This window comes from Zeugodacus cucurbitae, chromosome 3 (assembly GCF_028554725.1).
Source record: "Zeugodacus cucurbitae isolate PBARC_wt_2022May chromosome 3, idZeuCucr1.2, whole genome shotgun sequence".
In the NCBI taxonomy this organism is placed as follows: Eukaryota; Metazoa; Arthropoda; class Insecta; order Diptera; family Tephritidae; genus Zeugodacus; species Zeugodacus cucurbitae.
In genome coordinates, this window is record NC_071668.1 from 77,051,945 (window position 1) to 77,065,664 (window position 13,720).

Consider the following 13,720-nt stretch of genomic DNA (forward strand, 5'->3'; position numbering starts at 1 on the left):
CTGCGAATGCCATAAACAAAGCGCCACAAGCCACATGAATGTGGTGCAGAGCAACGGTATAAAATACCGTACTTTCGCCACAATGTATATGTGTGTGTATGTGAATGTAAGAGCTTGTAAATGATAGTAAAGCGATGAGTACAAAGACTAAATTAACGACGAAGCGAGTGAGAGAAGTAGTTTAAAATCAAATTGCAGCAGAGAATGCAATGCAATGCACTGCAATCAGACTGTTGCGAGTGAAAAAACAAAAACAAAAACAACAAAAATGAAAATGAAAATGAAGCATACAAAGAAAATGCAAACGAACTGGGATAAACCGCAAATTTACGGAGCTACAAGTGCCTGCAACAAGCAGCATATGCGACAACATGCGGCAGCCAAGCAACGACGTATGAAGTGCAGGCGGGCGTACACTGTCTTAGTATGCAAATTGAATTTCTAAAATGCATTTTAGTACGCCAAAATGTGCTTTTACGAAATTATTAGCAGACTTTAGTTGTACGCCATAAATTAGCAGAATGCGATTTGTTTGGAAAATAAATGCACTAAAACCACCAGCAGTTTACAGTAAGCGCTGAAAATTTATTAAAACTGAAGAAATATCCGAAGAAAAATGCATAAACCAGCAGCCACAACCACGCCGCCGTCGCTTCAAAGTGTTTAAGTTTGAAAAGTTTGGCGACTGAACAGAAAACAAAAAAAAAACAATAATAATGTTAGCGGCGAGTTGTTAGAAATGCGAGCGACAGCATAGCGCACGCAGCATAGCATATCTCTAGGCGCGTCACTTGCCATTTAAAGTTAGGCGGCTTTGTTTGAGGCAACTTTAGCTGAGCGCTGCTAACACAAGCTCACTTCTGCATAGACTCACACAAACACTTAGCAACAGCAAAAACCAACAACTACAACATTGCTGAGCGCAATTGTATACTTTTAGGCGTAAAACATTGTACTTACATACACATAATTGCTTGGTTGTGTGTGTGTATGCGGCGCGCGCGAACGTAACATTAGCGGTTGTAAAATTATAAATAAATTGTGTGGCAACTCGGCTGCGGCGCAGACAACAAACTTTGGCCTGTACACGGTCATATATGTATTTGTAAATTTGTAACGCGCGTAAGTTTCCCATGTTCTTGCTTGTTGTGGCCGCTATTGCTATTGTTTTGTTGTTGCTATTGTCATGTTACTCAATTTAATGAGGTGATAGCTTCTTGTTTGGCACACTGTCTGTGCGGGTGGCAAGCTTTGTAGGTTAGTTTAGTTGCGTGGCTCGTGTATGTCTCTTGCGCGTTGGCAAGTTGCTTTCTTCACGCTGCCAGCACTTTTGCTTCATTTAATGCGCTTTCTACATATTTTCTGTTTACATAGTTCATTCGCTAACCACTTTTGATGTATTTTTCTTCCGTCTAGTCGATATAAGGACTTATAGTCTCAACGTTTCCAGATTTAAATTGAAGCGCGTTAAAATTACTATTAAGTCTACAACTTTTCTTCCGCCGTTTTCCAATAGATGTCTCCAGGGTCAAGCACTGGTCGATTAAATCGATTAAATCGTTTTATATCGACCTTGGACATTTGTGTCAACATTAACTCAACAAAATATTTGTAGAGATCTGTTTGCATCCCAAACGTATTCTCAAAACTGAAAATGTCACTTTTTGAGCCGAATTCTCGACATTTGCGGGAAATTTTGCTTTTCTTTTTTAATTCCAAGAAAAGTGCGGCTGAGGCTCATCGAATGCTTTCGGATACGTACGCGCGAGGCTGTCCAAAGTGAACGAACATGTCGCGAATGGTTTCAACGTTTTAAGAATGGTGATTATGAAGTCGAAGACCGATATGGTGGTGGAAGGTTATAATTGGTTATGAGCTGCTAAAGCCAAGTGAAACTATGACAGGAGATCGATACCGAACGCAATTGATGAGTTTGAGCCGAGCAGTAATAGAAAAACGGCCACAGTACGAGGAAAGACACGATAAAGTCATTATCCAGCATGACAATGCTCGGCCTCTCGTCGCAAAGGTGGTAAAAAAATATTTGGAGACGCTGAAATGGGAGATCTTACCCCAACCGCCGTATTCTCCAGACGTTGCTCCATATGACTACCACTTGTTCCGATCGATGGCACACGGTCTAGCTAAGGAGCATTTCAGTTCTTATGAAGAAGTCAAAATATGGATTGATACTTGGATCGGCTCGAAAGATGAGGAGTTCATTCGTCACAGATTACGCATGCTGCCCGAAAGATGGTTAAAATTAGTAGCTAATGACGGTCAATATTTTGAATAACATTTTGTAACTGTTTTTATACAATAAAGCCTTAATTAAAGAAAAAAAAAACGGCGGAAGCAAAGTTGTAGACCTATAGTTTGTGTCTTTTTGGTTTTTTTTGTTTATCCCTTTCAAATTACACTAAACAGTAATGAATATTTGATCAAAGCCTCAAATAAGACTAAAACCAATGGAAGGCGCTAGTGTCAAAATACGAAATACTGCAGTAATCGTTCCTTAAATGCTAATTTTTAGTACAAGCATAGATATATACATATGCATGTCCCTAAACTATAAGATCTATTATACTTTTTGACAACCCGCGCAAACATGTCAATAACAGAAAATGTCAATGTTATATTAACATATATTTAACAGCATTTTATTAACATTTTCTTTTAATACTCTATTGCCAGAGAATGTTAACAAAAAAAATTAAACGAATTTTATTTACTAACCCCAGCCATGAACCTCTGCTACTCAATAAGTGCTCTTATAGAAATGATCCTTTATGACACCTTAGCAAAACTATACACCATCCGAGCTTGCAATCATTTACCACTAACTTTTATATTTACCCCCTAAACAAACCTTTATTTGTAGCACAGTTCATACCAAAAGTCTTAACCGATTCAAATTCGGAGTTTCGGTATAAGCTACTTGACATACGGGTTGGAAATATTTATAGCTTATATTATGAGGGTTACTGTGAACACGCATTCGAAAATGAATGCGTTAAAATGTTCTACAACTATAAAATTTCGGTTATTAATACTGTTATACTCAAACGAATTATGGTTTATATCTGATAAGAAATTACAAAAATAAGGAAAAATATTTAGAAACATTAAATTTTTATAAGTAAAAAATATAAAATTAAATATTATTCTTTATTGGAAGTTTTTCATTATAAGGACTATATACTATATAAACATATATTCTTTTATTTTAATATATTTGTATTATTAAATTTTATAATGGTTTTTGTACATAAAAAAATTCAAAAAAAATGCAAAAAATATAAAACTACTTCTTCTATTTTGAAACTTCCATCAAAGTGCTTTTAATTCATTTCATTTCTACATTGAAAAGTTATTTTATGCTATTAAAACTAAGCCGCATTTACTTTTACGCAAACGAGTACCACATAGCACACATATTGTAAAAATATACATACATATTTGTATGTATATACGTATATATGAAGATAGAAATGCAGACTGTCACTGAAAGTTTATTTGTAGCCACAAACTCCTCGCAAACTCTTGTTAGTCATTTACCTGTAACAACGTTTTGCCAAAATTTATAGCAATAAAATAGCACCCTCGGGCATAAAAACATGTACATACGAGCACAAATATTTATGTTTAACTATAGAAACACACACACACATGTGAAATAAGTCAAGTACAATACATGGTAAGCATCGCTCGATAACACATACGTACAACCTTTGTCAGTAAATGATGTATGTGAGTGCATATTGAGAGTAAAAGGGAACACAACACCCAGACAATTTTGCAGACACAACAGGAAGAAGCACAAAATAAAGTAACTGTCGGCATGTAGCATACTTATAGGCCGTAGCAATGCATACTTATAGGCTACAGGCATTTGTGATAACAATGGCGAAATGTTTTCGCCCGCAAACAAAACGACCTTCAAACTAAAGTGAGTCGGGAAGTGAAACATTGTTATTGTAAAACGAAAGTGAATGCATATTTTCAGGCGCTTGATGGGCTAGTGAGTTCAGAGGATGGGGTTAGTTAAAGACAAAGTTTAGTTAAGTAAGATTTTTAAATGTTAAATATTAATATGCTCAATAATAGTAACAATCGATATTTATTAATGTTTTATTATTAATTTAAATATTTTTAGAATTTTTACATTAGAATAATCAATAGTCAGAATTTATATTGTTTCCATAATAATTATATAGTTGGAAGCGTTAAAACTCTTTATGATTCGTTCCCTACTTCTATAAAGGATTTAGCCAGGAATCAATTGCGCCCAAATGTATGCTACATTTATTACTCAAAACGCAATATTTACTATCAACTCTTACCCATTCGTTAGCAATCGTTAAATTCCCAATTTCCAATTAGCACAATATTTCCTAATCCATTATAAGTGCCCATCTTTCTCACCCTCTACTAAGCGAGTAACGCAATTTTGCCTAATTGCGTCCAACCAGCAGCAACACGTGCTACAGCCAGCCATTTACCGCTTAAAAACGATAACATCATAAAATTTCAAGCACAACTAAACCTGAATAGGACCAAACCGAATAGACAAATAGTCAGCATAAAGTCTAATTTGTATGAGGGTGAGTGTCTGTATTTATCATATATAAATCATATTTCTCCTGTATTAAATTAAGATACCTGAGAGATTTAACGAAATTTGCGGTGAAAAGTTACCATGGGCACTGAGTTCTTAATATTCGATATCATCGGGCATTGAAAAGTTATAATCCGATTTCGACAAATTTTTCACAAGTGATGGCACAGATCGTATACAGTATTTGTGTAAAGTTTTATTTTGCTATCTTCATTGGTTCCTTATGTATATAGAATAAAGTGAGGGAATAAGATGGAATTCAAAAATGAGTTATATGGGAAGTTGTCGTGATTATGAACCGATTTCGCCCATTTTCCACACGTGTCATCAGGGTGTCAAGAAAATATTACATATCGAATTTCATTGAAATCTGTCGAATACTTCCTGAGATATGGTTTTTGACCCATAAGTGGGCGATGCCACGCCCATTTTCCATTTTGTAAATCTCAGTGCAGCTTCCTTCTGCTATTATTTCTGTGAAATTTAGTGTTTCTGACGTTTTTCGTTAGTTAGTTAACCCACTTTTAGTAATTTTCAACCTAACCTTTGTATGGGAGGTGGGCGTGGTTATTATCTGATTTCTTTCATTTTTGGACTGTATTAAGAAGTCGACTGCAGAAAGTTTGGTTTATATAGCTTTACTGGTTTGCGAGATACATACAAATAACCGATTTGGGGGCGGGGTCACGCCCACTTCCCCAAAAAAATTACATCCAAATATGACCCTTCCTAGTGCGATCCTTTATTCCAAATTTTACTTTTATAACTTTATTTATGGCTTAGTTATGCACTTTATAGGTTTTTGGTTTTCGCCATTTTGTGGGCGTGACAATGGTCCGATTTTGCCCATTTTCGAAAGCAACCTCCTCAGGGTGCCAAGGAATACGTGTTCCAAGTTTCGTTAAGATATCTCAATTTTTACTCAAGTTATCCGTTGCACGGACAGACGGACGTCCGGACAGACAGACATTCGGAGTTTGATTCGTCTCGTCACCTAAACTCTATATAACCCTAAATCTATTTTTTTTAGTTTTATGACTTACAAACAACCGTTATGTGAACAAAACTATAATACTCTCTTTAGCAACATTTGTTACGAGAGTATAAAAATATTCTGCCTTAAGTACTTAGTAATTATGTATGTATATCTTTATTATACACAATTTGTGATTACAAATTAAAACATCAGTCTTTAGCTCTTCCTTTTCACATTTGCATATAGCTACATATCAAACATATAAATATATGCTTCTGTTGGGAGTAATAAAAATTCATTGAAAGCATCACTTCTTTTTTCCTTTTGAGAAATTTTCCAACGCTCAATTGCGTCGCATGCGCTTCAGCAGGCTCAGTAAAGTGTTAAAGTGTTGCTTTGTGCTACCAAAAAAAAGAGAAGTTATTGAAAACTTCACATTGCTTAAATCAAAATTAGACATATCTTAAAATCACTCACATCAATCCCACACGATTTGTCTCCGGCTCACGTTTAACACCCAGCAAACCACTACCCTTATGCGGGTCCACATTTCTGCCCTCTATTTTGGGCTTGGTGGTCACTTCCACTTCGTCGCTCGGTTGACCACCGGCATGCCGATCCGTTTCCAACTTGTTCTCATTCAAAACTGATGTGGCAGATATTTTGTTGTCGAGCAGTTGCTTAAACATTTCTTCGCTGCCACCAAACATTATGGCATAGAGTACTATCGGAATTTACTTTTAAATTAACAAAACTGTAAGAATTGTAAACTTTTTGTGTACTCACGCAGTTCTTTCAATTCGTCAATATCATCCGATTTATCTTCGTCATCTGCCATTTCGATAAAGATACCATTCATGCGCACATGCAAATTCTCCTCGCCCTTCTGTCGTTGGTCGTAATGCAGATCGTAGTTGTTGTTGTCGTCGCTCAAAGACAGTAGATCCAAAAATTTCGGTTCTGCAGCGCTTCTGTGTTGTGCCCGCATGGCTGCTGCATCCACCGACGCCATCAACATCACCAGCGCCAGCAGCGTGAAGACAAAGAGACGATTGGTGAATTTGCACATTGTGCCCCCGCGTGTCTTTAGTAAAAGGTGTTCGTGTGTGTTGCTAAGAATATTGGTTAGCGTTTGCAAGCGCAAGACCTCCAGCTGGTTGGACGACTCGAAAGCAAATGAAAAGCTTTGCTGCACCAGCTCATCCAAGAAGTAATCTTGTGCGCTTGCTCACAAGCCTCGTCAGGCATACATACATACTTATGGCAAAGCAGTATATTCTTATTTGCAGGATGACACATGAATTGTTGGTTTTGCTTTGTTGCAGATTTGTTTTTTGCCACATTCTTATTGATTCTTTGTTTATATGACGTCTTAAAAAGTGGGAGGTTATCAACCCCCCATTGAATTTACCTTATGTTCGGAAGCCATGAGTTCGCAGATAGTTACTACAAATGGAAGCCACGTCCCATTAAATAGACCTCAGTAAATATGCTAAATCCGCTTAATATCTTCTGTCTGGCCTTTGCTTCATTCATTCAGAATTATTTCACTAAATCTCTACCTCTAGTATTCAGACAATTCCAAACCTAACATAACCTAATTGTCAAAGGTCTTATGGGAGATCCATTTTGCATAGAATCCAGCAAAATCTTCGCGAAGTTCTAAAAATATTAATCCGATCAACAACATTTTTCAATTATTCCCTATCACCTTGTCTCAGCTTCAACATTAACCTTCATCGCTTTCGTAGTTATTTATTTCCAAAAAGGGTTGCGGCACTTTATTCCATATTTGTTTATTTTGCACGACAAATCTCTTCCTGGTTACATAACATGTTTGCCAAAGATTCTTACATAATATTTCAAGCTATGCAGCTAAACCTGGTTGTGTTCGTTGCAGTCGAGAAGTGGTTTGGTGGGTTCCTTAACATGGACTTAATCACTTCCTACTTCTGCTGCTGCTGCTGACTCTGTTGCTGCCTTAGGTGGTGTTGCAGATGCTTCTGCTGTCAACCATTCACTTTGTTTGTTGTTGTACTTTGTCTTTTGCAAGCAGTTCTTCGCCGTGTGTGTGTTGATTTCCACGTTGTTCTACCAGCTTTTGTGGTTAATTATTTATATTGCTGATCAGGCCATTTCTATTACACGATGATGTTGGATTACTTTGTTGCAATTATTGAACTTGTTTTTGGCAAACTTTTGCAGTGTAAATATGCAGTTAATTGGTTATCAATACGCGATAAATTATTGTGTGAGAAAAGACTTGAGGTTGCGTATTATAGAGATGGTTTAACAGATGTGGATTTGTTTTAGCGTGAGTACCTGCCTATGTAAGGCCTAACCTAATGAGTATTCAAAAACAATAGAATTCTTTTGATGGCCAGCAAGTCTACCAAGGAGCTTTTTAATGAGCTTCTAAAATGGTTTACAAGCATCTCCAAAGTTTAGCTATAGACTGTGCAAGAATTATCTATTAAGAGATTATATTTGGTCAAAGAAACCTGCAACTGGACTTATTCACAGACTAAACTTAACGAGATATACTAATTTATTAGCATTCGGTTTGAGAAAGCTAAATGTGCTTATTCTGTGAAAAAAGTATCAGGCCGCATAACTTTACAAAGACAAAGAACTGCATTTGTAGATTGGTATGATTTGTATATTTCAGAAATTCTTTCACCATTGGAAAGCTACATTCACCCCGAGTAACATAAGCTATATTTATTGCTAGAATCTCAACTTTTTGGAAATAGTTCCCAGTTGAGGGTATCAAAAAGACTCCGTCGGAGAGTATGTTAATCTGATACTGAAAATCGCCTTGCAAGTCATTCTCTTCACATCGCAATCGCGTGCCAGAGAGTCGAGTAACGAGTGTTCGCAGCTGCTTGCTGAACAAAATCTCAAAACCTCCCAAGTACACGCTTGGAAATCGAGTACGGAGCGTGTGCAGCGGCTTGAAAAACAAAATATTAGAAATATACAAGCTCGCACTAGGCCGTCGAACTCTGAGCGTTCCCAACGCCTTCATAATCAGAGAGACAGACAACGGACATCAAAGACTAGAGGTTGTAATCAAGTTTTGGCTCATTGCAAATAAAATATAATTTCATGTTCGAACCATTCTCATTTCACTTCTTTAAAATGAACCCATGGAGCGGTCTTCTAGTTAGATATCTGAGTCCATTTCTTACCATAAATCTGAAAAAGTTTCTACGTTTAAACTATTTATTCCAAATAGTGGTTGAAGGTACAAGGAGTTCTTCAAAGAAGCGTTGAAACTACTACTAGTTTATATATGCTACTAAAATACTACACTCTGAACGCTCAATTAGGTACTCAGTTTTCACGATTTTTTTTCTTAAACACTCTCTCTTCACATGGTTTTTTGATCCACGCTGCGCAAGAGCGTAACATAAGAACCGGCCGTGCGCCAAACCTAAAATAAATAATTTATGGAAATCACAAAAATTAAGAAAAAACTCAAAAATGTGACACACACCGCTAAAAAGAGTGGCAAGTCAACATCGAAAAATATGCCCGTCAATTTGCAGGGTTTCTGTGCGCGCATCAATGAGATTAACAGAACTTTACGAAGTTCATTCGGCCATGGTGACGAGTTTATAGTTTGATAAATAGACTTCGAAACATTCACGCTCTGTTATTTAGAAAAAATATGTATATATATCTTAAATGTAGACAGTTGTATGAATTTCCTCAGCATCTAACCTCATTCTGCAAATGCTGACCACCATAGCAATAGATCATCAGTTGTATGCCCACCGAAATCAGGAACAATAATAGAAATGGTAAATCCATCATGGCCACAACGCCGCTGCCAATCTGATAGGCTAGAAAACAGATCTGTAAACCGTTTAGTGAAAATTGCACAAAAACAATTGGCTGATAAATGATATTCAATTGCTCGGACATCGTAATGAGGCGCTGATGATACGCGACACAATAGTAAATCAATTCGCGACGTTTACCCAAATCAGCTGTAGACTCGGCTATGGACTCGGCGGAGACCAATTTCGATTGGAGTATCTTAAAGTTTCCCACTAAGTTGTGTATATACCAAGAGTAGAGACTATCCACAGGTACCGAGACATAAATGACGCCATAGATGGCAACTGCGGTCCAAAGCCATATAAGAAAGTAGTTTAACGGGCGCGCATAATCGATGGGATAGCTGAGAAAGAATGGATGATGTTGGATATGACTATATGTTATATTGACGATACTTACGTTGCCTTGAGCGCCGTAATATAACTGAATTCACCTAAGCGCAAATACTGTATGAAACTCACCACAACGGGTGCTGTGAGCGCCATCACACCAGTATTCAGCACAGAGTAGTAGTAAGCGGTATTCATAATACGCTCGCGATTATTCTCCTGTATTAGATGAGCTAGCTCCAACTTAGAGGCTTTAGAGGAGAAATTGTTTTAATTATTCTATTTTTTCTTCAGAAATATGTTGTCTCCCTTCAGTCACCTTTTGCCGATATCAGATAAATATTCTCACATAATTCCGCCATTTCCTTACGCCTGTAAATGACACGCCATACCTTCCAAAGCGATATGGTAGCCTGCATGAACGGCGCCATTGCATTGGACACCTCGGCAATATCATCTATGTGTTGCCAACTGTAGACCGCTATTGGTATTAGGATCGAGGCCAAAGCGAAAATTTGAATGATTAAAAAACAGATTTGCGTCACCCGCGCCTCTCTCGTCGTCATATCTATGCCAAGGCGGCGGAAAGTGAATTTTTGTAAATGGAAATAACCTTTGATGCCCAAATCGCTTTTGAACATTTTGCTTTGATGCGTTTAGACAACTTTGCGCCTTCAAAGACTCGACTAAAATGATTTATTTTGACGCCAATTGCAGCAATTGTATAATCGAGTGAGATTCCGGCATAATACATACAATTAAGTTGGGAGCGGTGGCGCTACATAATACGAGGACATATAGTCACGACTGCAAGTATTTTCGGTAGAGTTTTCTTGTCATATTTTAGGAGATATATTTAACCGTTGAAGCCTCAAATAATTCTTAGTCACAGTGCGACTAAAATTCTCAAGTTTGGATCCTTATACTTCTTGACATTCTTTCCTTAGTTTAGTTTCTTTCCTCTTTACTACTCAAATGTAGCTCTCCTTATAGTTCATATTACCGAAAACCAAACGTCATGCATATTATAACATAACTATCCAAGTTGTTATAATATATAGCAGTACACCCTCCATTTAGCCGACACCCAACTTTTCAATTTTGCCACTTAAGCCCAATTTTCTCTGTTTTGATTGTTTCATTGCATTTGAGGCGTCGCCAACGTTTAACTGTTGACAATTTGTTTTGTCCACAAATCGTTATTTAAATATTAAATAATGACACAATTGCCGCGATAATACATACCAACACATTGAGCCGTTGAAGCGCCTGAAAATATGTAAAGAAAACCAATTTGAATTGTGTGAAAATTCTGTAACTCTCACCAACTGTTTTTGTGGCTTTTAGGCGCTTGCAACAACACGAAATTATTTATAAATCAATCCCACTTTCTAACTAATGGGATGGTGTAGGAAATTTATACATTTTTGGTAGACACTTTTAATGGAAAGAGAATTTTAGACAATGGAATCTCCACTGCGTTGTTCTTGACCTTCAATATATCAAACACTCGATATGATAAGATTCTCATAAGCTAGATAAACAATTGAGTTATAAATAATTATAGTAGCTACAAGTTACCGCTCGGCTTCTCTTTTGAAAAGGGTTCCTATATATATTCTAAATGCATTGCCTACAACGTTATTCTTAGAATATATATTAGGAGTCTTTAGTGAAGAGCCTCGAAGTTACTCTAACGCTGTCGAATGAGAAAACAGAGAGATTTTCTTGGATGGGAACTTCAATTACATTTTTATACTCTCGCAACAAAAGTTGCTAAAGAGAGTATTATAGTTTTGTTCACATAACGGTTGTTTGTAACACCCAAAACTAAACGAGATATAGGGTTATATATACCAAAGTGATCAGGGTGAAGAGTGGAGTTCAATTCCGAATGTCTTTCTGTCCGTCCGTCCGTCTGTGCACGCTGTAACTTGAGTAAAAATTAAGATATCTTGATGAAACTTGGCACACTTATTTCTTGGCACCATAGGAAGGTTGCTTTCGAAAATGAGCAAAATCGGACCACTGCCACCCCCACAAAATGGCGAAAACCGAAAACACATAAAGTGCCATAACTAAGCCATAAATAAAGCTATGGAAATAAAATTTGGTATGAAGGATCGCACCATGAAGAGGCATATTTGGATGCAATTTTTTTGGGAAGTTTTTTTTTACAGTGGGCGTGGCCCCGCCCCCTACTAAGTTTTTTGTACATATCTCGCAAACCAATAGAGCTATATAAACCAAACTTTCTGCAGTCGTTTTTTTAGCCATTTCCTAATACAGTCCAAAAATGAAAGAAATCGGATCATAACCACGCCCACCTCCCATACAAAAGTTAGGTTGAAAATTACTAAAAGTAGGTTAACTCATTAACGAAAAACGTCACAAACACTAAATTTCACATAAGAAATGGCAGATGGAAGCTGCACTCAGATTTTTTTACAAAATGGAAAATGGGCGTGTCGTCGCCCACTTATGGGTCAAAAACCATATCTCAGGAAACACTCGACTGATTTCAATGAAACTTGGTTTGTATTAGTTTCATTACATCCCAATGATATGTTGTGAAAATAGGCCAAACCGCTTCACAACCACGCCTACTTCCTATATACCAGAACTTTGAAGACGATCTGAATCGTTTACTTTACAATATATAAAGTAAGTACTAGTGAAGATATCGATGCAGAACTTTGCATAAATACTATGTTAATAGTGTGGCAGGCCCATTCTAAAAATCGCCGAAATCGGACCATAGGTTTTTAAGGCCCCATATATCGAACACGAGGACCTCGGTGCTTCTAACCTAATATTATGGTTTCCAACTTTCAATGGACTTTATACAATATATATGACGAATATGTGGGTCAAATTGTGTATTATATAATGTAAATAAAGTTAAATAAATAAATTGCGAGAGTGTAAAGTGTTCGGTTACACCCGAACTTAGCCCTTCCTTACTTGTACTCACAGTTATGTCTTTAACTGGTTATGGTGTTTCCATGAAGAACCTCTAAGAAAAGTCCATCAATATAATGGAAATAAACAACTGATTTTTATTAAAAGTCAATTAATTATTTTACTCACCTCAAGCCTAAGAATGATTTTCAAAATCTGATCGCTAATTAAGTCTTTAAGAAATGGAAATTATTAAAAACTCTAATTGTAGAACACAGTTCAGGAGTTGAGTGATGGCGGCCGTAGCCGAATGAGGTTAGTATGTGACTAACACACGATTGCTCGAAGGTTCGAACTTCAGGGCTGGTCGACCGTCTTTAGGTATTTTACTACACTACAATCCTGATGCCAAGAAGAGGTGTTAAAATACAATAAGGTTCACGGTTTAATAACTTATGGCACCAATAAAAAAGCCAGACTGGGTGAAAAAGCTCGGCCAAACGTTTAGCAAAGCAAATCTATGACATTATTATAAAATCATCACTTCTTCAAATTTCCATTAATTTTAAGCTTTCTCTGAGAAATTTACTTCCTACTTACAATATGAGAGGTTATCAGTTCAAATCTTTGAAGTCATCAAAAAATGTTTCAGTAGTTTAGAAAATGAAACAAAAGGAAGAAAAAAATGGAGTAGACAGGGTTACGTAAAAATTAATGTGTAAGCTTCCCTTATTTTCCTCATTTTCCAATTATTAGAAACTACATCTTAGAACCCTTTAAATTAAATTAAATCGAGCTTAATAACTCTTTAAAGTTTCGGTAGAATTTTCCGGTATCGCTATTATGGCGAATAAGGTAGTAAGCTACTCAGACACACCCTTTTTAATTACATTTTGAAAAAGGAATTAACACTTCCATGTTAGACTATAATTAATAATTCCAACTTTCAGTGTTAATTAATGGGAAATGAAAGTTTTTTGGTAAACTTTTCCGTATATAAAGTCTTAATTCAATGGGAGCACAATAAAGTACCACTAATTTCCTCAAACA

General features: G+C 36.6%; 2 protein-coding genes across 2 annotated transcripts; both read right to left on the reverse strand.

The window, feature by feature from the left end:
- Nucleotides 1–5,814: 5,814 nt before the first annotated feature.
- LOC105211412 (uncharacterized) lies at nt 5,815–6,754 on the reverse strand. Its single transcript, XM_011182817.3, has 3 exons — nt 6,381–6,754; nt 6,072–6,318; nt 5,815–5,995 (listed from the first exon to the last, which is right to left on the reverse strand). The coding sequence occupies exons 1-3, from the start codon at nt 6,661–6,663 to the stop codon at nt 5,938–5,940; spliced, it is 588 nt and encodes a 195-aa protein (XP_011181119.2). The 5' UTR covers nt 6,664–6,754; the 3' UTR covers nt 5,815–5,937.
- A 2,189-nt stretch (nt 6,755–8,943) lies between these two features.
- LOC105211500 (odorant receptor 45a-like) lies at nt 8,944–10,451 on the reverse strand. Its single transcript, XM_011182951.3, has 5 exons — nt 10,089–10,451; nt 9,840–10,020; nt 9,321–9,783; nt 9,094–9,249; nt 8,944–9,030 (listed from the first exon to the last, which is right to left on the reverse strand). The coding sequence occupies exons 1-5, from the start codon at nt 10,408–10,410 to the stop codon at nt 8,968–8,970; spliced, it is 1,185 nt and encodes a 394-aa protein (XP_011181253.3). The 5' UTR covers nt 10,411–10,451; the 3' UTR covers nt 8,944–8,967.
- Nucleotides 10,452–13,720: the final 3,269 nt, after the last annotated feature.